This window comes from Lemur catta, chromosome 10 (assembly GCF_020740605.2).
Source record: "Lemur catta isolate mLemCat1 chromosome 10, mLemCat1.pri, whole genome shotgun sequence".
NCBI lineage: Eukaryota > Metazoa > Chordata > Mammalia > Primates > Lemuridae > Lemur > Lemur catta.
This window is the reverse complement of record NC_059137.1, coordinates 89847150-89871235: the sequence shown is the minus strand read 5'-3', so window position 1 is coordinate 89871235 and position 24086 is coordinate 89847150. Positions and strand designations below refer to the sequence as shown.

General features: G+C 48.4%; 1 protein-coding gene across 4 annotated transcripts in view; it reads right to left on the bottom strand.

Annotated features, from left to right (window-relative positions):
• SYK (spleen associated tyrosine kinase) overlaps positions 1-24086 on the bottom strand; it is an 88483-nt gene that overhangs the window by 3609 nt on the left and 60788 nt on the right. For 3 of the 4 annotated variants that reach the window (XM_045563456.1, XM_045563455.1, XM_045563454.1), the window contains 10 exons: positions 22026-22164; positions 19900-19978; positions 19486-19535; positions 18568-18636; positions 12764-12851; positions 12230-12407; positions 10008-10217; positions 8885-9074; positions 4577-4717; positions 3837-3949 (listed from right to left, as the gene is read on the bottom strand). In XM_045563456.1, the coding sequence (XP_045419412.1) occupies positions 3837-3949; positions 4577-4717; positions 8885-9074; positions 10008-10217; positions 12230-12407; positions 12764-12851; positions 18568-18636; positions 19486-19535; positions 19900-19978; positions 22026-22164 (1257 nt within the window). The remainder of the gene's footprint in view (positions 1-3836; positions 3950-4576; positions 4718-8884; positions 9075-10007; positions 10218-12229; positions 12408-12763; positions 12852-18567; positions 18637-19485; positions 19536-19899; positions 19979-22025; positions 22165-24086) is intronic. The other variant, XM_045563457.1, reaches the window with a different exon arrangement.

Genomic DNA, 24086 nt, shown 5'->3' with positions numbered 1-24086 from the left:
GCCCTGCGAGCCATTGTCGCAAACTATCACACATGAGGCGGGGGCGTGGGAACCCCTGATTCATAGCCAGTTTGCAGGAGGTGCAGGTGGCGACCTGGGGCTTGTGGCTGCGTCTGGGGGGCAGTCTGGTGGGACTGAGCCCTTGGCCTGCAGCGAGGGTCTGTGCTGCCTGGCACTCAGTGTCAGACTGAACTGAAGTGAGTCGCGGACGCGCTGTCAGGATGCAGAGTTGGAGGACTTGCTGGTGTGGGGAAAACCCGCACATCTGGGGCGAGAGCGCTGTGAGTAAAGGCAGCCTAGACAGCGGTTTGCTCCAGAGCATCCTAGCACCGCACAGACTCGCGCCCACGGAGGGTTGGCGTGCCTCGCCCTGGCCTGGCGGCACCCTGCGCCCCAGCGGCCGGCAGGCCCAGAAGCGCAGCCTCCGCGAGGGAAGTGTCAGGTGGCGCTTACTGGCAGGCTCCGTGTGGGGGCCACAGTCAGGAGACACATTTAAAAGTGCGTGTGTCTGTCCATCTTCTCTCTCTCCATCCCCTTTCCCTCTCTCCCCCCCGTCACTCCTTCCAGAGATCCTTCCTCCTCTCTCTCCATCCCCTCCCTCTAGCCCCTTGGAGAAGGTGGCTATTTACAATGGAGGAAAAAATGAAAAAAAAAAAAACAAAAACAAAAAAACCCCCAAAACCCGGAGAATATACAGGGACGACTTATAGACTTCACTCAATCCACCACATGCTGGAAGCTCCGATGTGCTTCTGTGCCCCAAGCAACTGCTGACGAACTCCCTCGCTGTGAGAGGTCCTTTAAAACTGCAAACACGCGCACATGCAACACCCCAGCCCCTGCGCCCTCCTGGGGCTGCATTCCCACCAGACTCATGCCCTTCCCAGGCAGGCACAGGGCCGCAGGACACGCCTGCCCGCCCCTGCCCCAGCGTGAGGGCTTGCAGGGACAGGCTCTGGCCCCTGTGCGGCTGCGGCCTGGACGGCAGCCACAGCGAGGGCTGGGTGGGCACAGACCACGTGAGCCACCCCGGGCTCCCAGAGGATGTGCCACTCAGTGGGAAAAGACTTGGGGGAGGCTGAACAGGGAGCCAGGGCAGACCTCACCACGGGGCTGGGAATTCACACCGTGCCTCGGTTTACTGATCTTTAAGCGGGTCTGTGAGCTGCACCTGGATCCTGCCTGGCTGAGAGAATCCTGACGGCCTGCGGGCTTTCCCCACTGTGCAGGGACCTCCCCGAAGGGCTGAGGCCATTATGCAGGATACTCGGGACCAAAAGCCCCAACTTCTCTCCACGTGCAAGGGCTTTTCCCACTGGTGTCTCTAGTTACCTGAACGTGACTCAACTCTGGAAAACACAAGTACAGATTCCTGTTTTCCTTCCAGGCTTTCACACTGCTTTTGGGATCTACACAGGGCGATACTCTGAACGTGGTGTTTCCCCTTTGCAAAACGAGAGGGTTAAGGGATGACGTCTGCCCCCTCAAGCTTCCGTCATAGACCCAAGAAGTCCCTCCGAGGCCCTCTGGGACCACAGCAGAGCCGACGAGGAGGCAGCACCTTCCAGAGAGCCTCAGGCCAGAACCGGGGTTACCGGGCCAGTTCCTGGTGCTTCTGAATTCTCCTTGCTGGCCATGCTCTAAGAAATCTTTCTTCTTATTAATAATCCAGCGAACCTCATTGAACTACTTATGGACAGACAAAGCCTCTGAACATCTTGCCCCTCCCCTTTTGAGGTCCCTGCGAGAAAGTCTGTAATCTTCAGAGATATAGCTTTGTTGGAAAAGGAAACCCAAGTTTGACAAAGAGGTGTCACTTCTAACTGGGGCCTGGGCTGTTCATGGTTTCTGTTCCACTGAGGCTCGTGCCCCGGAGCTGACTGCTGACACCCAGGAACTCGGGAGCCGGGGGAGGGGTTGGGGGGAGAAGACACTGCCGGCCTGCAAACCTCACTCGGGTCCCAGGAACTCGGGAGCCGGGGGAGGGGTGGGGGAGAGAAGACACTGCCGGCCTGCAAACCTCACTCGGGTCCAATCTCAACTCTCTACGTGAGAAAATTATTCCAAAGAGTGTCTCTTGAAGGAAGAAGTCTGCTCTGCTTTGCTCTAACTCCAGCGAATCCAAGAAGAGATGCTTTGCCTCTGTATTCTCCCCCTGGTGGATCATTCTGGAAATAACAGCACAAACCCTACGTGTGCCCACAGAGGATGGCGCCCGCCCCGCTGCGGTCCTGTTAGGACACCGGGTGCTGAGGGTGTTCCGCAGCCCTCGCCGCGTCCCGCCCACCAGGGTCATTCCCCCCCAGGCCCCGTGCGCTGATGCCCCTCCGGACCAAGCCCCAGCCCTGCCCGCCCATCACCCCTCACTGTGGGACATCCACCACAAAGAAGCAGCCAACAGCAATGAACACATCAGCATTGACATTAACTGCAGAAACACTAATTTTAACTCTCCCCCTGAAAGTTCATTTTGACTTCAAGTTTTTGCATTTGTTTCAGAATGACTGAAAGTCCACCCCCACCCTCCTTCCGAGGGAAGCCACAGGCAGGACTCAAGGACACTTGTAGCAGAGGGTCACAGGCTGCCACGGGCCCCAGGGCTGCCCTCCCCAGAGTCCGGTGCTGCTCCTATGGGGGAGAGCATCAAAAATGGCTGGGGCCTACCCGCCGACAGTTCTGACGATTCTAGTTTGGCATTAGATTTAAGTCAAGGCTACAAGGATTGGACACCCCCTAAAGCCCATGAATAACATTCCTCTCTTGCTGACACTTCGCCATCTCCGCAGCACTAACACTCAGGGTCAGACAAGATGCGCCGGGGTCTAGGCAGGCAACTGCGGCACTGGAGAGGCCCCGGCCAGGCCCTTCCGCTGAGCAAGGGCAGCAGCAGGAGCTGCCGCGGTTTGACCTTTGCCTTTGCGGCTGCCCTGGTTGCTCTGAGATAAAAAAAAAAAGAGCTTTTGCTGCCACGCCCAACGGTGGCAGGATGATGCTCCGGCAGGGGGCGGGGGGTTGGGGGGGGGGAGGCCTCAGAATCCCAGGTGGCATCAGAAGCATTTATTTGGAATATCCCTTAACCTTCAGATGCTCCAGCAACGTCAGCTGTATCTGAGAGCACACCTGGCTCTGCAAGTGTTACATCCATGGCCAGGAGAAGAGCTCCTCCTCTCACAGACCGTGCTGTTTCTGAGCCGTGTGGGCTCTGCGTGCACACTTCAGTGCCAGAGGTCTGGAGACGGACACACAGGCCACCGAGACTGGGCAAAGGACACACCCCTCATCCTCAGGTGTGATGCATTTTCCTTCCCTGCTGAGCTGCCCTGAACATTACTTGGGTGCCAGCACCTGGGATCCACTAGGCAAAATACGTGACAGCAGCCAGGGTAGACTCATGCCACTGCTGAAATGACTGGGTGGCTTCCAGAGAAGTACAACCTTAGTCAATCCATCTGTGAGCTGGCCAAAGGGAATTGGGACAGTATAACATTCCCCTGCTGCACACTTCCACCGTCTTCCATTGCCAAAGATGGTGTGCAGCCTCCAACTCTCACCAACACCTTTGCACTTTGCCTGCCCTCCCCCTCCCCCACCAATGTTGTCCACATTGGAATTGGGACACTTGCATTAGGGTAATTATCTAAACTCGTTCTTCAGACTCTAAAGCATGCAAGTGCATGGGCCTGGAAGTGAGGTCCCTCAAAGTCGAGCCAGTCCCCCACTGTTTGTTTAGCAGGGAGCACATCCCTAACCTTGAAAAGATAGAAGTTATGCTTCTTTTTAATGCCCAGCTGTCTCCAGACCATTTGGACAAAGTGCAGGAAGTGCTGGGTACTCACTCATATGTCCAGCACAGGTTCATCAGCTCGTACATCTCTCTGGGACAGCCCGGGGGGCATCCCATCCGCTCTCCTTTCTCTAACATAGCAGTGACTTCACTTCCCTTCATCCCCTGAAACACACAGGATACACATGAGCTTTGGGAAGAAAGAGCTAGACAAATGAAACAAAGCAGCCCCCGCCCCAAGACCCAAAGGTGTACACGTTGCACGATTTCAGTTACATAAAGTAGAAGAGTGGGGGCACTAATCTCGCATGCGGAGTTGGACAGGTCAGCCTGGGGGAGGACTGCACGTGCAGAGTGCTGGGTTCTGGGTTCCCCTCTGCTCCTTCACCTGGGGGCTGGCGTCACAGGTATGTTTCACCTGTGAAGACTCACTAGCTAACTCCTGGGATTCATGCCCTTTTTGGCATATATGTTTTGATTAAAAGATCTAAAAAATGTAACTGAGCTGCAAATATGATATTGCAAGTAGTTATTATTTGTATTTCAACTCTAACGAATGCTGATCCGGGTGCATATTTTACGTATTGTTCTGTGTGTGACACACAGTGGGGAAAACAACATCCTGTTCAGTAAGCACCGGACACTTCTTTTTCAGTTTGGAATACACTGAGGGCACAGTCACTGCCCCTGTCAAAAGACAATGAGAGGCCCAGAGAGGTCCCTGGAAAGTCAGTGTGGGGCTACCCTGTTCTAACGGCCCCACGGTGAGGACACGGCGCAGGAGTGGCTCACTCGGTATGGCTTCTGCCCGTAGGAAAATGCTTCCCACATCAACACTCCGAAGCTCCAGACGTCACTCTTGCTGGAGAACTTGTAGTAGTTGATGCACTCCGGGGCGTACCACTTCACCGGCCACTTCCCGTGGGTCTGGGCCTGGGGGCAAACGAAGGAGATGTTCCTTTAGGAATAAAGTTGTGCACAGCTGCGAGATGGCTAAAATGTGGATGCAACCCGCGCATAAACAAGCAGATAAAGAAAATGCGGTCTACGCAGACAGTGAATATAATTCAGCCTTAGAAAGGAAGGACTTCTGACACGTGCTACAGCACAGATGGACCCTGAGGGCGTCATGCCGAGTGAAATAAGCCAGTCACAGAACCACAAATCCTGTGTGAATCCATCTATACGGCTCCTAAGACAGTCGAATTAATGAGACACAAAGAAGAACTGTGGTTTCCAGGGGCCGGGGAGAGGGCAGGATGGGGACTTAGTGTTTAATGGGTACAGAGTTTGAGTTTTGCAAGATGAAAATAGTCCGAACTTTGGTTGTACAACAATGTGAATGTGCTTAACACTACTAAACTGTGCACTAAAAGTGATTAAGATAGTAAATCTTATGTTACATGTATTTTACCACAATCTTAAAATAAAATAAAATCATGCCCCACCAATGCTGTGTGTATATGTGTGTGTGTTGTCTGAATTTTAAAGTACGATTAAATCTTAAAATCTTACGTACTCTTTTTAAGATTTCAATACATATTTAAGACTGAGGTCAAACAACTTGCATCTTTAAGCCTTTTCCTGTCACCTCTGCCTGTGGCCCTCCATGGTGCGAGGATGAGAGTCCAGCATGAATGTGACTTCACAGTTTTGCTTCAGTAACAGCCTGTTCATACGCATACTTAACTCTCCTGTGTATTTGTCCACAGTTTCAAGCCAAGGCTAATTATTTTGCCACAGAATATTTGCTGGTGTCATTTTAAAAATGATTTAAACTTTCTAATATCCTAATTTAGAAAAGCAAGTGGTAGTAAAAGGATCAAAACTGTGCGTAGCAAAACCCTTCCCTTTGGGTTTGGGATTTGGGGGGCATAGGGTTGCGTCTTGTCACCTCCTGTCGATGCCACCCCTCAACCTGGGAGAAGTCCCTGGGGATGCAGAGGGGGCTTTGTGATGTCAGTGGAAATTAGCTTCATGGCACTACAGTGGGACACCCAAGGTGCCCTGACACCTCTCCTCTAAGTGACACAACAGGTTCTATTTCTGTTTCAGTTATGTTGTACATTAGTTTTAGATTTTGATTTCAGAAGTCATAACAATATAGTGTTTAAAGCTTCCTCTGAAATTAGCCGGGCATAGTGGCGCATGCCTGCAGTCCCAGCTACTCGGGAGGCTGAGGCAGGAGGATCGCTTGAGTTCAGGAGTTTGAGGTTGCTGTGAGCTAGGTTGACGCCACGGCACTCTAGCCAGGGTGACAGAGCGAGACTCTGTCTCAAAAAAAATCAGTAAATAAAAAATAAAGCTTCCTCTGAATTTTAAACTGACAAGAAGGTAAACCTTTGACAAATACTAAATACACTGAAAAGTTAGTCTCTTTCTACCAGCAACTCCAGCTCCTCCTCCCTGGAGGCAACTACCTCAGATGGTTTTCCTGTATCCTTCCAGAACAACCTGCATATATGCATACATAGGATATATATACTTTTTGTGTAATAAAACTGGGGGCTTTTTGCACTTTTCTATTTCTCTACTTAAGCTTGTGCTGTGGACACATTTCCAGGTCAGCGTGTACTTCACATGAATCTGCTACGACTGACGGAACCAGACCCCTGCCGAGAGGCTGTCAGGCGGTCTCCAGGCTTTTGCTGTCACAGACCATGCTAGAACACACGGTACTGAACGTGTGTTTGTTCCCGCAAGGAGCTGCCGGTCAAGGGCACGCGTGCCGGCCGAGCTGCACAGACCCGCGCTCGGCTCTCCAAGCGCCGCGGCTCCCTTGCTTCTGGGGCTCCTGTTCTCTGCTCTTGTTTCGCTCTCTGTTCTTTTCCATTTCACACTGCTTTGCTTTCGTGAGGAAATCCCCCACGGCCCTGTCTTTTCAGTAGTGTTTGGTCTCTTCGGGCTGCATCTAACATGGCTTTTGTTTACGTAGTGGCCTTTGTTTCTCCTTCATTTATTTTCAGAGATGTGCTGGTTGCCTTTTCAATCGTACACTGTTAATATCTGTGGCAGTTTTAAAACTGGCCCCAAGTTCTTTGACACTCCTCCCCCGAAGGGGTGGGGGCCTATCTACCCAACTCCTTTGCATCCCGCAGGGCCGCGGCCGCTCCGACCAGCAGAATAAGGCGGCAGCGACCCTGACACCGTGTCTGCGCCCAGGCCTTCTGGGCCCCGAGGCCCCACTTCCTGCTCCCTGGGGAGCTTGCTCTCAGGATCCCGGCGCCATGCTGGGAGGAAGCCGGGGGCCACAGGGAGAGGCCAGGCGTAGCTGTGCCACCCACAGTCCAGCAGAGTCCCAGACCACAGCTCCCATCCCGTCAGTCCCTACCGTGTGAGCAGCAGCGTGGGAACGAGGCTCACGCCGCCCCCCCCTCCCGGTCCCCCATCCCCCGCCTGGCAAGCCAACCTGAGCAGAGAGGCACCGTCCCCACCACACCCTGCCGGCACAGCAGGACTCCGGGTGAACAGGTGCTTGGTGGTGTTCCAATGCGCTACATTTGGGGTGATCTGTTACATAGCAGAGAAAGCATCCGTATTGGGTCTTCTCCTCCTCTTTGCGTCCTTGTGTCAGACAGGGTGCCTTGTCTCCTCTCTGCCATGATGGCCGTGAGGCGCACACGGCGGCACAGCAGGCTTCCTTTCCCGGCGTGTCCGGGGCCCCTGCTGGCGGCTGCATGAACAGACTGCCTTGCTCGCACTGATGCCTTGCTCGTGGCGCGGTCCTCCCCGAAGGGGCTTCCTTCTGGGGCGGCTGCTGCATGCAGAGTGGGCCAGGAGGGCAGTGGGGAATGGCGCCCAGCCAGCCTGGGCTCCACTGCGCCCCTGTGACCGCAGGAGCTCCGCTGTCCCCGTCACATGCCAGGACCCGCACACTGCCTCTCAGAGGAAGGGTGAGTGGGCAGGCATTGTCGCCTGTGGGGCAGCATCTCCAACTACTGCCAGGTGTGGAACTCGGGCCCCCATCCTGCCATCCACTAGTTAGACATTCAGGGTTTGTCACCTATTCCTGAGCACCCTGAACATTGCCTACCGAGTTGTCAGCCTGCCCTGGACACCCTCTTCGACTCATGGGCCCTGATCCCATCACTTTCCAGTTGGCCAACACAGACCCTTCCTGTACACCGTGGTTGAGTTCATATGAAGAGGGGGCTTTCTTATCTTTTTTCCCTTCCTTTAGTTGGTATCAGGTCATTTGAGGGGTAAGAGAAGGTAAAGTCACATCAGCAAATGGGGTTGATCACTATGAGATTATTTTTTAGGAGGTCCGTACCTGCACCCAGGACTGATTTCCATTTTCCATTTTGCTGGGAGTCCATTCTTAATTCCCCATAATTTCTGCCCTAACAAACTAAGGGGCATATTTCTTTTCTGGCTCCATTCACATAACTACCCTGATCTTTGCTTTCCAGAACTGCATTTCTTTGTTGACACTTCAATTTCCCTGGATACCAATTAAGCTAACAGAACAATTTCCACATATTTATCGGAAATACGTGGTACCAAATCTTGTAATTGGAAGAAGACGATGAATTCTTTGATGGTTCTCATCTTCATTTTCTTACTTTAACATGTGTAGATAGGTGTCCATTAAAAGGTTATTTTGGAATAGACCCAAACTATACACTGTAACAGTGTTCCACAAGATGTCATTAGATGTTCTATTGGGAAAGGATTACATCATGAATTAGGTTTGAGAAATTCGGGGGAGAAAAATGCTGCTGAGATTCACAATGTTGAACAGCATGAAAGGGCTCAGGGAACCCCTGTGGGAATCATCTGCCCAATCCTATTTTCCAAAGTAATTCAACAAAGGAATCCCATTGTTTCAAAATGAACCACCAATTAATACCTTGACTTCCTATCGTTCCACAAAACATAATTTGGAGGCCACTCTTCTGAGCACATCTTAAGGTGTGCTATATTAGGGTATTTACATTTTTTAAACAATAGAATCAAAGCTTAATGAGGACCTTTTTTACATAGTTACTTTTAACTAGTGAAATTGCTTCTTAAAATCCTACCATAATAAAATAAAAGAAGACATACATTTGCCTTTCACTTTCCCAGCTGCTGCTCGGAAGACTAAGTCATGCCTACCTTGTAGTAGTTTTCATCAGCACGAAGTGCTTTGGAAAGTCCAAAATCACTGATCTTGGCATAATGTTGGGTAACCAGCAATACATTTCTGGCAGCCAGGTCTCTGTGCACAAAGTTGCACTCTTCCAAATATTTCATCCCCATAGAAACCTGGTGGACCAGCTCTATGATATTCTTATCCTTGACGTGCCTGAAAGTCACAACAGTGTCATTAGCTATAGCAGACAGTGGTGCATTTTAGAACAGCCACGTTCCTCATACAGACAGAAGATGAATCCATACATTCCACATTCTTAAACACCAGGAATCGCAAGAGGTGACAAATAACCTTGTTAGTGTATAAATGCTCAAGACAGAACACCGTTCATTGTTCAATGGGATGGGTTTTCCTGGTGTGCTTTGACTCGCACAAAAGGCAGCACAGTGGAGTGCTCAGACCCGGCTCATGGACAGCCAAGCACCAGCTCAAATCCCTGTTCCAATATCAGGCAGGTCACAAAACCAACCCTGAATCTCAATTTCCTACTTGTAAAGTAGGGGCCACAACTTCTCCCTTCTGGAGACATCATCTCAGTACAAACATAGCACAGCAAATGGGGCAAGCCAGTGGGGGCCGTTGTTCTGTCTCATTCCAGGCGCTCCCCATCTCAGCAATGGCTTTAGATGAGCACAGTGTGATTACCCCCTTGACGGAAGGAATCAATTAACAGCAACTGATGTTTTTATAATAGAAGTCATGGGCACTTAGACGTCAGCCCAACATATAAGACATAGCTGCTATCCCTTGGAAAATGTTTATTTTAAATGTTTGTTTAAAAATAGAGTGTCCTTCCTGGTGAGGGGAGATTTCTTGTTGAGACATTCTGAGGCTGATTCCATCGCTGCGCCAATACACAGTGAGTAAAGGAAGAGAAGAAAGACAAAATTGTCAAATTAGAATTTTTCTCTGAGCAACAAGAGCTAAAGGAGCTGGAGCCAAAGATTATGTCTCCCTTCCTCCTCTCTCAAGGTCCCTGAGCGGGACAGACGGACGGGGAAGGCAGGAGGAAGGAAGGCTTTGGTGGAGCCAGGCTGTCCCGCCCCTCAGGGTGGGGCTCCTGTGCCTGCTGGGGCCCCACGACACCTGTTCTGCTGCAGATACTTGTTGAGGGGACCGAGTTCCGCCATCTCCATGACCAGCATCCAGGACTCGGCCTCGCAGATCCCAATCATGCGCACGATGTAGGGGTTGTCCAGCTGCTGCATGACGTTGGCTTCCGCCAGCAGCTCGTCTTTGAGAGCAGGGTCATTGGTCTCGTTCTTCAGTATTTTCACAGCCACTGTTTTCACGACTCTGCGAAAGAAATCACAATCACAAGAAACTTTCCCAAACTGCTCACTTCTAGATAATCCTCTTCTATGCAGCCTAATCCCTATGCAGAAAGAGTGTCGTGGAAGCACGTGTGTGTGGCAGAATGACAACGTGTCTGCGGAAGCCTGAGACAGATGACTGGCCTTCCAGCCCACTCGCCCCTCTGCAGACAAGAGCAAGTCCCCCTTACTCAACAAGAATGCTGGGGAATAGTGTGACAAATGCCTCAACCAAGCAAAAGCCCTAACTTCTGGGCTATGTAGGTAATTTTCCAATGAACCTCACCAGCTACCACAGACATGGATTCCTGCATCATCTTATGGTTTACCATCTCAGAGTATGTGTAATGAGTATGAATATCAATTCTTTTAATGTAAGTTGAAAGTAAATTTTGGGGTATAGAATTTAAAAGTATACATTTAACTTTAATAATAATACATTTTAAAAGCATACATTTAAAAGCTAAACAACTCTGTGGAGAGAAACCTGAAGATGTTGAAGAAGACCTAAGTTAAGTGGGGCATGGGCCATGTTTATTGGCTGGAAGACTCCATATTGTAATGACATCATTTTGCCCCAAATTGACCCAGAGAGCCTCTCCTATCCCGAAACCCTCTAGTTGAAATTATGTATCCATAGTCACATCTATGCTAACTTACATATTTAAGATATTTAAAATTAAATATCACAAACTTTCACAAACCAAGAAAATTTAGGCCTTAATACATGAAAATTTGTATTCACTTTACAAAATGACTATGATGTACATACGTATATTTTAAAATAAGCACCACGGCCAATTTAGACTGTGTGTGTGCATGGGTGTGTACACACACACAAATGCAAAGGGAAGGGCAGCCCAGGAAGCAAGAGTTCTTTGGATACACTTTTGTCTGTATTTTTGACCCTTAAATCATATAAATTATCTATGCATGAAAAAGATTTTTTACAAAATCCCTTATATTGAAAATAGCATGAAATAACTAAACCTAATCACTTTTGTATTAGTATCATACCAATTCAAAGAGAGGGTTTATTTCAAAGGACTTTAGAAATGGGTATGCTCACTATACATTCTATGTGGGATGCCTTCCAAAGACCAAATGAATGCAAAGATATTTTAGGAATTTAGCAATTTTAACTACTGTATATAATATGCATTGTCATTTGAAATCATACGATAAAGCCAATAAATAGTTATACTAATGATATTTGGAATCAAGAATTTTCTGGGTAAGAAGAATGAGACACAATTGTAAAATCAAAGAAAATATGTGAAAGCACTATTGTTATCGTTGAATGATTTCATTTTAAATAATATATATGTATATGCATATAAAGATCTAAAAAATATATATACTATGATTAGTTAACAGTGGTAGTGTTTGGGTGATACAAATATGATGTCTTTTCTTCTTAGGTTTCTGCTTGTTTTACTTCCTAATTTTTTTTCTTTTTCTGAGACAGTCTTGCTCTGTCACCCCAGATAGAGTGCAGTGGTGTTGTCCCAGCTTACTGCTACCTCACACTCCTGGGCTCAAGCGATCCTCCTGCCTCAGCCTCCTAAGTAGCTGGGACTACCAGCGTGCACCATCACGCCCGGCTAATTTTTTTCTACTTTTAGTAGAGACAGGGTCTCACTCTTGCTCAGGCTGGTCTCAAACTCCTTGGCTCAAGCAATCCTGCTGCCTCGGCCTCCCAGAGTGCTGGGATTACAGGCATGAGCCACTGCGCCCGGCTTCTATTTCCTCATTTTCTACAAGGTTTATGTATTACGTCTGAACTCACAGACGCTATTACATTCATAGCTAATATACATAATGGACGTTCTCATTATAATTGTACCAGAAATTGACAAAAACTAGAATGCTAAGCACAAAGGGCTCCGCCACGCCAGGTTACATTCCGTGTCTGGGACTAAGGGAACCTTACAGACGTATTCTCAGTTGTTTCTGGCCGTGAGCTTGTGTGGGGTGGGCGTGGCACAGACTTACTTTTTCATTTGGTAGTAGCCCTTTTTCACAGTCCCAAAGTTGCCAGAGCCCAGCTCTTTGTCTTCCAGCGTCAGCAGGTTTCGGTCCAGGTAAACCTCCTTGGGCCTGATCTCCTCAGGGTCGGCGTAGGGGCTCTCGTACACCTCCGTGTCCATGGGCAGGGCTTCCCTCTGGGGGCCTGCAACACAGTCAGGAAACACACAGCCCGGGCTGGACCCCCCGGGAGGATCTGTCCTTCCAAGACCGTGATCTTTGTGGAAACGTGAGCTCAGAGCGGCGCCAGCAATACGGGGGTGAGAAGTGCTGGGGGGGCAGCATGGATGCTTTCAGTGCTGCTGATTTACTGCGAGGGAGGTGGTGAAAGGCCATGTCTTTCCACAGCACTGCCACTGCTCACGGACATGCGACGTGTGCCACCTGCCACTAGACATTAGTGTCACTATGGCTAATCCTTGCTATACTGCAGCCACAGCAGGGGCATGAATGAGTGAACCAACCCTGCCAACTTCCCGTGGGTAAAAGGGAATCTCTCACCTCGCTCGGGGGCCCAGGGCGCCACTTCCGGCTCATAAGGATTGAAGGACGCGGCACTCCCCGGCCGGCTCCCTTGGGAAGCAGAGGCCTACAGCACACAAACGATGACAGGTCATTTTTCTCCATCAATACACTGTTGAGCTGACCTGCATAATTATTTTTATTTTCAAATAATCACATTTTAACTTATGCAGGGACGACAAAGGAAAGAATTAGGACAGACAAGAAGGAAAGCAAAGTTCATCTCTTTCTTCGAGCGATTGTTTGGATCCTGCGAGGGCCAAGGAAAGCTCAGGGGATGCCGCCAGGCTCTCGGGGTCTGGTGAGAGAGCTGGCTGCAGCTGATCAGGTGAAATCCCCCTTCTCACATGGCCTTTCACTCCGCCAACAGACACCGGGCAGCTTCAGGGGCCCCTGGGATTCATTTTCCTCCTTTAACTCTTGCTCTTCAATTTCACATGACATGGAATTTAGTTAAAGAGGAAAAGTAATACCCATCCGCTGCTCCCGCCTACCTCCTGACTCCCACACGTCTGCGTTCCTGTCTCCGCCCGTGTCTTTATCTTCAGTGGGGACCTGGCAACGTTTGGGTGGGCGCCAGAGGGTGGCACTGGGCAGTGAGCTCCACGTCCCAGCAGGCCAGCTGCCACCCACCCAGGCCACCGCGCTGCGCCTGCTGCTAACAGTAATGATGGATCCCGTGCGACCCGGACTCCTCTTCGAGGACCTGAAGGAAGGATTCCTCCTCTCACCCGCAGCAGGCCAGGGAAGTGTGTCTCACACAGAGCTCTGCGGGCTGCTACTGACGGCAGCTTTCCTGATTATTTATTTGATAACGTCAATTTGCATCACGAAATAACTGGGCAAAAATCTACTTTTATTCCCAAGGACCTTCCCCTTTGAAAGTCTTTATCTCAAAGTTTTCCTGACCCACTTTCACCCCCAAATGAAAACAAGGATATTGCTACTAAATTTAGTTCACAGTAAAACCACAATTCAAACCCCTTTTTTTGGATGTGAATTGAGTAGCAATTTTATGTGTCCATATAGCTCCTCAGTGCCCAAACACTGGCCACGAAGAAATGAGATGCTGCCAGATTTTGGAGAAGTTTAAAGAAACAGGGACATTAAGTTTACAGAGTCACTTATCTTACAGGACACACTAAATCCTTGTCTGCTTTCTTGATATTACAAGCCCAGAAACCAAAAGTAGGATAACGAAGTCCCAGCATGCCACTCCCACCACTTGCCATTTGTCCCCAGGCACCTGGACTCCCTCCTTTCATGCTGTCTGTGCGCCGTCAGAGGCACGCCCCGCCCGAAGGGGACCCAGCCCTCTGGATGAGACTAAAGAACGCCTGCTCTTATTTGTCAAAAGAATATCATTGGATGCATTTTCTCACAGACTATCTCAGCACTCTTACTGAACTATTTAACAGAAGTAGCTATCATACAGCAAGAATGAAAATGGAATGTAAGTTCTAGAGGACACTGGCATTCACTGGCTGCATTGGTAGCCATGCCATGACCATGGTTGGTGCTCAACCAAAATACGTTGAACAAATGGATGAATGAATGAATGAAAATCACTTCTTAAACCTGGAGATGTGAAGTATAATCTAATGTGATTTAAAAATTAGCTATCTCTCAAGTCTTCATACTAATGGAGAAAAATAAGTATGGACAACACCAAATGACTGAAACATTTCATATGATTCCAGGGCTATGATTTCACTCCTGTTCTCCAGAGCAGGAGGACTTTAAAAAGGTTTATTACAATTAAATGTAATGTAATTATGTAATTATCTGACATATGATTTCTGTGGGGAAGAACGTTAAAATAGAAGTGGGGTTGTAAAGATGTGCTGAAAAAGATACTAGGGTATCAGGAGAAATAAGAATTAGTAGTGATGGACACAGAGATTCTAATCCCCTGGACTTGAATAATTTATTGGTAATGTGTTGTTCACCCCTAGTCTATCTTAGTTTATGGATAAGGAAACAAACTGAGGAGCTCCCTTGGAAGTTTGGGCTCCATATTTTCAGCCAAGGTGGCTCAGGGATTTATTTCTACGCTGCCCAACACAGACCACCTTGTGATTACGAAAGGACTTGGCATGCCCCTCTAGAACCCACACCAGCTCTCCCCTAGCCAGGCCCCTGCCCCAACTCCTTTCTGTAATTGATGGGATTGTAACAAAGTGTGGCACCATGCTTGGAAGAATGTTCTGTGGAAGAAATGGGAGGTTTTCTATTAAGTCATTTCTAGGGGACATAGGCATAAAGAGCAGTGGTTACTTATGATAAAGACGAAGATACGAAATGCAAATTTCATCTTCCCCAAAGTACTCTATGAATATGCCGTGTAGTAGAAAAACAAAAACAACTAACACAACCTCTGGAAGCAAACTCCTAGCTGAAAAGAACAATTTCAGGACTTTGTAAAGAATGAGCACAAAGGCATAATGACAAATTGTTAAGTTTAATTATTATTAACAATTTAATGAAATTTTAATTTTAATGAAAAATGTATTGCTGGTCCACATGATTATTGTTATTTGCCATTATTCTTTCTGTTTGCATTTGTGATCTATTCTGTTCCAATCAATAGTGTCATCTTTTCTGCATAATCAACAAAGTGTAAATGAAATGGCGACAGTTCCTTTTTGCCATTTTTGCCAGTACTCGGCACAGAGATCAAACCTGCAGGACACCACTAGATGGCACTTCATACCTTAGCTTTCTACCTTCCAAAAGAGCAACTGGTGATTTTTCAAGTTTTATAAATTCAGGTAATAAGAGATCACTCCACAATAATAATATGTTCACTTATAAGTTATGATCCCTGACTTCTTATTCACTTAAATGCAAACAGAACATGTATTTGACAAATATTCTTTGAATGTCTATGTTTAAAAACTGGAGATTCAGAAGTGAGCAAAAGAGAAAAAAATTATTGCTGCATGTAACCGATAGGCTAATTCAGAGTTTCCTGATTCCACAGTATTGCCATGTGTCCTAATGTCCATTTTTTTATCTCAATTTTTACCCCCACATTCTTGAAACATTTTCAAATTAAGCAACAGCAGTAATGCAGATGACAACATACTCATCACGACTGCAGTAACAGAGCCAGTGGCTTTAGAAATACTGGCTGCAATAAAGCAAGTGTGGTCCCTGTCTCTGGTGGGATGATCAAGGTCCAGCGGGGAACAAGATCCCCAAAGACAAGGGCAGACCCTTGGCCCAGATAGGGATAGTATTAGCTTTGCTTTAAGATCCATGAAAATAACACTTGACCTTTCTAATTAATCTTCTCTCACCTTACAGCAAAGATCTAAAATCTGGTGCTAATTATATGGAAACATATTTCTTAAGGGTCTAATCTGCTGCTCAGGCATCACCAAGTAAAAGGGTATGACCTGAGAACTTTTCTTTCTTTCCCTCTCCCTGCTGACCCCTATTAAACTGTATATTTAAATGTAAGTTTTAAGATACTCTGATTATCAATGTGTGTGTTGGAATAAAACATGAAAAATGGGTTTTAATTTGAAATGCTGGGATGTGTACCTGAAATGTGAAGCTGAAAAGCTGTCTGTAAGTTTTCAGGGATGCTATTGTTCAAACTCTGCCTATTTTCCTTAAGAGAAGGACAGGGTTATGTACTTAAAACAGCAAACGAAAAAATTTAAGGACTAATAATGAAAGGATTTCAATCATTTAAGGACGACTAGTACTTGTATTCTTTAGTTAAATTCATTTATATTTTACAAGCATACACATGTTACTAATTTCTAAAGAAAAGTTTAAAATGCATCTGCTCTTTAGTTTTTATTATGAAAATTTCATAATAAATTGCTCCCATAGTAGCAATTTTACTGTAACTGATTTTATTTATTTTCCACTGATGTACATTTAAATTATTACTAGACTTTGTCAATTATACAGAGGTGCACTAAACACCTTCATCTACACATGATTGCATATAAATGCAAGAATATCTGTATGAAGAATACTTAGAAATAAAAATGCAGAGTTGAGTTTATATACTTTTAATTTTGATAGATGTTGCAATATCGCCTTTTTTACAGATTGTATCACTTCACAGTTCTCCACTAAAGTGTGAGAGTGCTCATTCCCCACATCCTTGCTACACAGTGTCACCAAGCTTTTTTATTTGAATCTATTTCATAGGCGGACATAGTCGGGCATCTTAGTTTTAGCTTGTATTTTTCTTATCATGATGTTGAACAACATTTCATATGTTTACAAATGATTTATATTTCCTTTACTATAATCTACCTACTGATATTCTCTGCCCATTATCCTGTGAGATAGTTGATATTTTTCTTATTGATTTATGGAATCTCTCTTTATATTAAAGCCATTAACCTTACCCATGTGTCATAATTACTAGCACTTGTTCCCAGTTTCTTATTTCTTTTGATGATGTTATGGTTCTTATCCAAGCATATATTTCTTTATTTTTATGTGGTCATACTTACTATATCCTCAATTTTTTAAAGACATGTTCTCCTGTAGTCTAAAGATGTACTAAAACGTATTTTCTAGGTTTTCCTTTAGTCACTGTGAGTGATCTGTGGAGAGTTTCGTCTGGGGCAAGCATTAAAGTTACTATAGTTATTCCATTCAAGCGTAGAACACGTTTCCCCCTCTCAAACACTGAGTTAAACTCACTTCTCTGTTCTGTGGTCAACAACATTAAAAACCTCTAGAGTATGACTGTCAGCTTAGAAAATTATTATCCAATAAAATCTCAGGGCTTTTATGCTTTGTACTTCTGTTGTTTCTAAAAAGTACTTTAGGCAATCTACTTCATGAGTGGATTCCCAATTATATGCTAAAATGTTTGGAAGAGCACCAATTGACATAAAAATAAAAAGAATTATTAATGAAAGAATCAACTTTACCCCAACAATGATAAAAATAGAAAGGAAAAAAAAAATACATCCACACGTTATATATACATTTTTTGTGTGGGGGGATTAAGTGAAACAAAAGTCATAAAAAATGACTTCTTTTTATTTTCCTTGAAAAGTCAATCATTGAGCAAAATACAGAAATCAATCGCATGTCAACATTATTGCCTCAAAAAGAAAAATGGTTTTTCTAGTCCTCGGATTCCATGTCTTTCTTACACGTTATATTTACAGTTCTGTGTTAGGCATCTACAGCCCTCCCGGGGGTTACTGTGTGCTGATGCCTGCAAAGCCAACCGCCCCGGGCCTCACCTGCGGCAACCTCAAGGCACCCTGGCGGTCTCTCGGTCACAGTGCCATTTACGTAACCAAGCCCCGGAACACCGCAACGTGTGATTCCGGCCACCGAAACCTAAGTTGGCTGTCACTGGAAAGGCTATCCAACATGAGAAGCAGCTACCACGGATGACGGAGAAAGCACACCGCACGGACGGGCGAGCGAAGCGGCGGCGGACACAGCGCGTGCGGGGCGCACAGGGCGCGGGGAGCGGCACACGGGCGGGGCACACGCGGGCACACGCGCAGGCACACGCGGGCACACGGGCAGGCACACAGGCGGGCACACGCGGGCACACGGGCGGGCACACGCGCGGGCACACGCGGACACACAGGCGGGCACACGCGCAGGCACACGGGCGGGCACACGCGCAGGCACACACAGGCGGGCACACGCGGGCACACGGGCGGGCACACGTGCAGGCACACGGGCGGGGGACACACGGGCGGGCACACGCAGCGCGGCGAGCCGGGGGCGGCTCAGTCCTACCACTTAGTCAGGGACAGCAAGCAGGGACGCTTTAGCACCTTTCTGTGGCCAGGCTTTGGGAAGGAGTATGATTTGATTCTTGAGATTATTCCACCCGCTGACCAAGTCTAGAAACCACAAGGTCAAAGAGGAATAGTAAGTGTTTCGGGAAACAAGTGCAGGACGCCTTCCGCGAACTCACCCGTGTGACGGCGCCGCTGCCCCTCCCGGCCCTGCCAGGGCGACTCACTGTGGGAGACCCCTGATCACGTGGAGGGCTTCCGGAAAAGCCTATCCCCTGGGCAGAAGGATCTAGAAAAATATCTGGGAAATATTTCCCACTGAAGTTATTCCAAAATATCTAAATTCTTGAAGCCATGGTGTCATGCATGGCTAAATATAGGGCTTGATATTCTTTTAGGAGTTCTCAGGTCTAAGCTCTCATCCATCTAAAGGAAAATGGATCTGTTTCACGGAGCACAGAACATTCAAGGGTGCCATGCACCACGTAAAGGGGTGAAATAAAGTGATGACTCCACAAAGGCACTACATCATACTGAGTACTAATCGGACGTGAGCTCCCAGAGTCTGGAAGGAGGAGAGAGGTGAGGTCCCACGGATTAAGCACGTGTGTTAACATAGACGGTTCAAGGATGAACTTGAACAGTATGTTCCTATTTCCCAAATCTGACAGGAGGCCTATTTCTGCCTTCACATTGGGTTTCATCCTCATTGTATATATACTTTTTGAAAATGGGGAGAATTTAACCTAGCTGAGAAATTAAGAAAACGTGGCTAGTTTAGCGCTGATAAGAGGCTGATTCTGCCTAACACTCACTAGTGAGCCCGGTTTATCAAGGGGTGTGTTGTGAAGGGCAATCAGAACCTTGGCCACCAGCCCGTGAGCTACAGTGTGCCTTCCGCTTGCGTTACTGTACAACTGCCTCCCCTTCAGAGGCATTTCTAGCAACACTCACCGCAGGATGGGAGCTTGGAAGTTGTGGACGACCTCCAAAACTGACATCTCCTGGTTAGGAAGAGCATGGACAGTTACTCCGCAGCAGTGAAAACCACCCAGCCCCGCCCCCGCAGTGCGATGCGCGGCTGGGACAGGCTGCCGCGTGAGGGGTGCGCACACTTTCCTCGGACGTTTCTTTTCATCCTCCTTTACTTTTCCCACATGCAATTAAAACAAATTGGTTTTTTAAAGTTAAAGCAATCAGCTATTTTCTGGTTCATGAGATACTAAATTAGAGTGATCTGACATCATTTTAATCAATTAATAAAAATAAGGCCTCATCTAACCTGAATTTGCAATAAGCCAAATTTAAAATGAGGCTGATTGGGACCAATGTTTCACAAACAGAAACTCCAGCATCTCGGTAACTCACCCTGTGTGCCGATTTTTTGACAGGGAACTGTAAGAACTCTTATCAAACCGTCTGCTTTGTAAGAATAATGCTCAACTAGCTGAAAGAGAAGAAAGCAAGAAAGTGCGGTAAATAATAAGCTCAGGAAACAGAGGAATTGTGACTGAGAGCTGCTGACTGCCCTCTGGGCTTTCAAAGTGATCCAGGACCTTAAATGCTTCTGTTTGCAGACAGTCCACTCTACAAGGGCGAGGGGAGGTGGGCACACAGCTGGGGACTTCCCTCTTGGACAGAGGTCAGCAAACTTGTTCTGTAAAGGGCTAGATAATGATATTTTAGGTTTCTGTGGTCTTCACACCATCTCTGCCACCTGGTCCTTACTTATTTATTTATCTAAAACAACCCCTTTAAAAGCATAAGAACCATCATCTTCAGCACTACACAGAAACAGGCTGAGAGCCAGATTTCATCTGTGGGTTTGCAGAGCCCTGCCTGGTCTAAAGAAAAGAACATCCCAATAGGGTAGTGATCAAATTACCACCTCTCAGAAAAATAGTAGTAGAGCCCTGGAGTTAGGGTATGGTATAAAGGTACCTTCCAGTGCTGTCAAGATAAACGAATGAAATTGTACACATAAAAATAGAAGGTACTGCTGGCATTTTGATGCACTTGCCTAAACACAGTGCCTAGAAAATATACAGTTAGAAATATTTAATTAGGGCTAAGAACTATGATTTACCAGAGAAACCAATAAAAATAGTGAAGGGTCTTGGGAAGGCACTTTCCAGCAATTAGAGATGTTCAGACCACGCTGAGTCCACAGCCTGTGGCACTGGGAGCGGCTGGCATACAGGTTTCGGGGCCCTTAGACGCCAGAAGGCACCGTTCCCCACAGACATCCGTGACGTGCCCCGGGCGCTAGTGCAGGGACGGTTAAACACTGTTTCAAATCAAGACCATTAAAATAAAGCAAAGAATGTGGTCGATAATGAGACATGCTAATGAGCCACAAAACCAAAGGACAATGTTAATGCCATGACTATTGTTAGAATATTATAATACCTGGCATTCAAAAAAGCAGTATTTTTTTCCAATTATAGCATTAGGAGCCAAATCACACTAGCCAGCAGTTACTTGAAGAGCTTCAAAGGGACTGAGGGTCCGTGGTCTCAGGTTTTAAAAAGACAGGACTTTGACTTTCCTTGGTATGGACCACACGTGTGGCGCCTGGCCGGGCCTGGGGGGGACCTGCGAACGTGCCCGACTGTGTCCCCCACCCCCGAGAGTCGAAGGCAGCTCTTGTTCTCGAGTGAGGCCGCGTCGGGTGCTTTTCTCCCTGTCTCTGAACCCACTCTGGTTTATAGGATGCTCTGCTAAAATCACGACTGGCCTGTCCCTTCCTGTCAGCCAACGTAGCTGTGCCGTAAAATTAAGACAAGCAGGTTGTGCTCAGTACAGATCCACAAAAAGCAGTGAGGAACACTGTTTTTAGTGCTCATTAGCACCTAATTAACTTCCACAGTTGAGTTGTTTCAGGGTTTGTGAACAGCTGGCTCAAGAACAAGCCCCTTTTCCACCAGGCCTGCAACCCGCCCACACGAGCCACAGCCTGGACTCCAGGAAGCACGGCCTGACTTCCTAAACTGCCCTGGCTTCCAAGGCAGAGACTGGGTCTGCCCGAGGCAGGCGCCAACGTTAGCCTCTCCGGCTCCGGGGTGGTGCGCCGGGCTGTGCCCAGGCCTCCCCCGGCACGCTCGCTCTGCGCCCATCTGTCCGAAAGGCCGTCCTCTGCTCTAGTCAGAGCACCTCAGAGAGAAATGCTTTCTGGCTCCCAGCGGAGGGTGTCCTGTTAAACTCTGAACACAGCCCCGGATGGACATCGCCTCGTGGCACTGTGGGCTGCGGGGCCCTGGACGAACTATGGAACCTTCTGGAGCCTCGTTCACCTCCCATGGTGGTCTGTGCACCAGCGCTTCTCAAACATTTGCATCACCTGGAGGTTGAGAAGCAGGCTCTGACGGGGCGGGTGGGGCAGGGACCAGGGGCTGCTGCTGGTCTGGGACCCCCGCCCCCCTCGAGAGTGTGCAGGGCAGGAAGCCCCACGGGCCCTGCGCTCTACACACGAGCAGGGGAGGGAGGACAGGTACCTGCCAGAGTGTGTCAAACTTCTTCCCGTCGGGGATGGAGAGCTTTCCCGTCTTGTCTTTGTCGATGCGGTAGTGCAGCACCTTCCCTTCGTGCAGCAGGCACAGGGCGTAGGAGCCATTGCTGTCTCTAGCCCTGATCCTGCAAGAGAGGACACGGCCGCGTCACGCCAGGCCTGCCCGACCCGAGGGGCAGCCTGGAGAAAGCGCCCCGGCTTCTCTGGAACCGCCAGCTGTGTGAGGCGGCCTGTGGGCCTCGGGGTCAAGGGCTTTGTCCAACCTACCCGGGAAGGCCCAGCTGACGGTTCGGGATGGCGCTGGTGAGCTCACAAAGAGATGCTGGCGGGCTGGGGCTGGGCCACAGCTAAGGTCCAGCAGGGCCCGTGGAGCCCTGGGTGGTGGTCAGGAGAGGCTCGTGCTCAGCACCAGCAATGCTGCCCAGGGAGACCAGCAGGGGGCCCCCCCGGGGCCCTGAGAACCTGGGGAGCCTTTTGGACTCACCTTTCTTCACTAGGGTCTGCATTTGGGTCAGCACCAACACCTAGCTTGGGGTGCAGTTGGGGGTGTCTGGTGGGCGTTTTAACCAGGAACCTTCTGGACCACAGAGGGAGGGAGGTGCAAGCTACACCCCCCGGCCGTCCTCACCACTCCCGCCCCCCGGTCACAGGGAAGGGACGGCAGGACGGCAGTCAAAACATCACGCAGATGATGGCCTTTCTGGTAAGTCCCCAGAAGGAGAAAACAACATCCACTGTGGGGTGAGGGAGCAGCGGGTGAAACCAGAGCCGACCAGCCCCAAGGCTCGGCTGCCACTGTCATTGGGGGTGACCCTCAGTGCCACCCTCGCCCTGTGTCCTGGTGAGCTGAGACTTGTGAGTCTGGCGACAACAGATGAACACACCCACCACAATGCACAAGAGGGGGCACCTCTGACTTGCGGGTGGACAAGAGGCCCACGAGGGAGACCTGTAGGATCTGGAGAGGTCGAGGTCCAAGTGGAGGCCAAGAGCACGAAATGGGTGTGAATCCCCCAACTTAACTTCTTCGTCATTACCACTGCAGGCCTCTTCTCCCTTTCCAGTAGCTCTCGCCCCTCAGATCATGAGACTGAGAACGGTGAGTCTCGAAAGTATCATCGAAAGTACCAGGAAGCCTCTTCGGCTCCCGCATTTTCTAAAATGAGGAAACTGAGGCCCCAAAATGCCAAGCAACGCGCCCAAATGCACCGTACTCAGGACAGAGCTCCACTGTGCCCAGCTGCCAGGGGCCACTGCGTGCCGGGGAAGTTTCTCATGCCTTCTCCCGGTTGCAAGAGGTCAGACTCACCGCCACAGTGAGAGAGCAGGTGGACTTTAGAACGTGGCCACGCTTTCCTTTCCCTGCCACGGAGACTCACCTCAAACAACCAACCCAAGACTTGGAAGCTGAACTAGGGCACAGCAAGCAGCATGTGGCCATGCACGGTAGACAGGAGCCGTCCACAGCACACGGCCAGGGCAGCCGGCAAGGGTGCGGGACACACCCAGACTCTCCGCGGAACTCCGCTCCCAAACCAACAGAAATATGGCCAACGAAAGCCAGTAGTTGGTGACTGCTAAGCCAAAAAAATAAAAAAAAAATAACCAAACCATATAGTAAAACATATTTTTATATAAAGAGAGAACTGAGTCTATTTTGTAAAGAAGCTATTTTATAGTGTGGGACTATTTATGTCTGCTCTGCTTTTCTGTATACATCGGTGATGAACAGGATGGTTGAGGGGTACAAAGAGCTACACCAGTGCCAAGGCACTATGAGCTGGTGCCCGTGCCTGTAAGAGCTGGCCTTGGGGAACGATGACGGAAGACCACACCAAAGCGTTCTCCATGCGGTAGTCTTTCACGTGTGCACCCTCAAGGAAACAGAGGTAAGAAGTGGACCTGAACCCTGGTTTCTGCATGGCTTCATCTTGCCTCATACCTTGACTTTTTTGTTCAAACTGAGTCGGAGGATCACAGATTGCCCAGGGAGGTGGTGCAATCGACCCCATTAGAAATCTGGCAAATGCAAATTAAGCCCACAATG